Here is a 1,621-nt window from a genome sequence, read left to right as displayed (position 1 = left end):
AACACATGTAAATACTGAGCTGGGGTTGTGTACGGACAACCTGCGCGTGGTAGTTTGATTTGGTAACGTCTTGGAGAACTTGACGGTTCCAGGGCAAAGTTTAAAAGTTCAGTAGTGCTTGTGGTCCCAGGGCAGGGTTGCAGTATTCGCACCACGTCCTGCTGAGGCCAACCACCCATGTAGAGCTGTGTTCGGAGACGTGGCATCTTCAGTGGCCAAAGCAGTAACATTTAAGGTGGCCTCAGGTCATTCTTCTCAAACCTCTTTTCCTACATGATATTGAGTAGCACAGCATCGCACGAGGCTCTGAAGACATTCTCTTTGTGACTTGAGAGTCAGGACACTGGGAGGCTGTGACAGGATGACTCCTACCCAATACAAAATTGTGCAGTTTGATTTTGCATTCACAGCATCTTTTTTAGGAAGAAGAAAGGTAACTATAGTTTTACAGGTTTCTCAGAATACTGAAAGAGAAAGAATGTGGGGTTTCCTTAATGTGAGACCCCTCCTAGGCCTCCTTACGTTCTTGTTGCTGTAAACCACAACAGCTGGAACTGTTGCACTGGGCCCTGCTGTAGAGTAAAACATCATGAAGTTCGGGACAGGGGGGTGTAGGAGCATCTCTGCATTTATTCCAAACCCACATGGAAAGTGAGGTCCTCATACTCAGGTTTGAAGTGTCAAAACAGTAACTAAGAAATTCAGTTGGATGCAAAACATTACTTCTTGGCAAATCACTGAAAGTGTGCTTTTTTATGTGTTTGCTTTCTTTTAGAGGAAGTCAATACGAGACTGAGTGCAAAGGCCTGTTAAACTCCAGATCGTGACATTCAGCAATGATACACTGTGGAAAGAAACATATTTGTGCTGTTGTTACATTTGTTTTTATTTTTGCAAGCGTTTTAATCTGCTCCTGGAAAGATCCTCGGCTACAGAACAGCATAACTAGAAAAATCTTCCCCCCTGCAACAACTGCCAGCCCAGCAGGTCAGCTTTGCAGGGGCAAACCTGCTCAGAATGTAATAACACCATTAGAAGACAACCGGACTTTTATTATATCCCCCTACTTTGACGACAGAGAAAGCAAAGTCACCCGTGTGATTGGGATTGTTCACCATGAAGACGTGAAGCAGCTCTACTGCTGGTTCTGCTGCCAGCCCGACGGGCAGGTATACGTATCCAAAGCAAGAATTGACGTTCACTCAGACAGGTTTGGATTCCCGTACGGTGCAACAGACATAGTTTGTTTGGAACCCCAAACCTGCGATCCGACACACGTATCCATCCATCAGTCTCCGCATGGAAATGTCGAGCAGCTGCCCGTGTTTGAAATCAAGAACCGCAAGGCTGAGGGCTTTTCTGTTGACTTCACCGTGTGCATCTCGACCATGTTCGGGAACTACAACAACGTCTTGCAGTTCATCCAGAGCGTGGAGATGTACAAGATTCTTGGGGCGCAGAAAGTGGTGATCTATAAGAACAACTGCAGCCATCTGCTGTTTGATGGGGAAGAAGGAACGGTGGAGATCATTCCCTGGCCAATAAACTCACACCTCAGGGTTTCTTCTAAATGGCACTTTTCGATGGATGCAAAAGACATCGGCTACTATGGACAAATCAC

The 1,621-nt window shown here is 46.0% G+C and overlaps 1 protein-coding gene across 1 annotated transcript; it reads left to right on the top strand.

Moving 5' to 3' along the window:
• Window positions 1-836: 836 nt before the first annotated feature.
• On the top strand, window positions 837-1,613 carry LOC104505921 (the record flags this gene model as incomplete). Its single annotated transcript, XM_010146688.1, has 1 exon — window positions 837-1,613. A coding segment is annotated over exon 1 (777 nt), but the record flags the coding sequence as incomplete, so codon positions are not given.
• Between the last annotated feature and the right edge of the window lie 8 nt (window positions 1,614-1,621).

Source organism: Eurypyga helias, unplaced genomic scaffold (assembly GCF_000690775.1).
Source record: "Eurypyga helias isolate BGI_N326 unplaced genomic scaffold, ASM69077v1 scaffold49640, whole genome shotgun sequence".
NCBI classification, from domain to species: domain Eukaryota; kingdom Metazoa; phylum Chordata; class Aves; order Eurypygiformes; family Eurypygidae; genus Eurypyga; species Eurypyga helias.
This window is presented reverse-complemented; position numbering and strand designations above follow the sequence as displayed.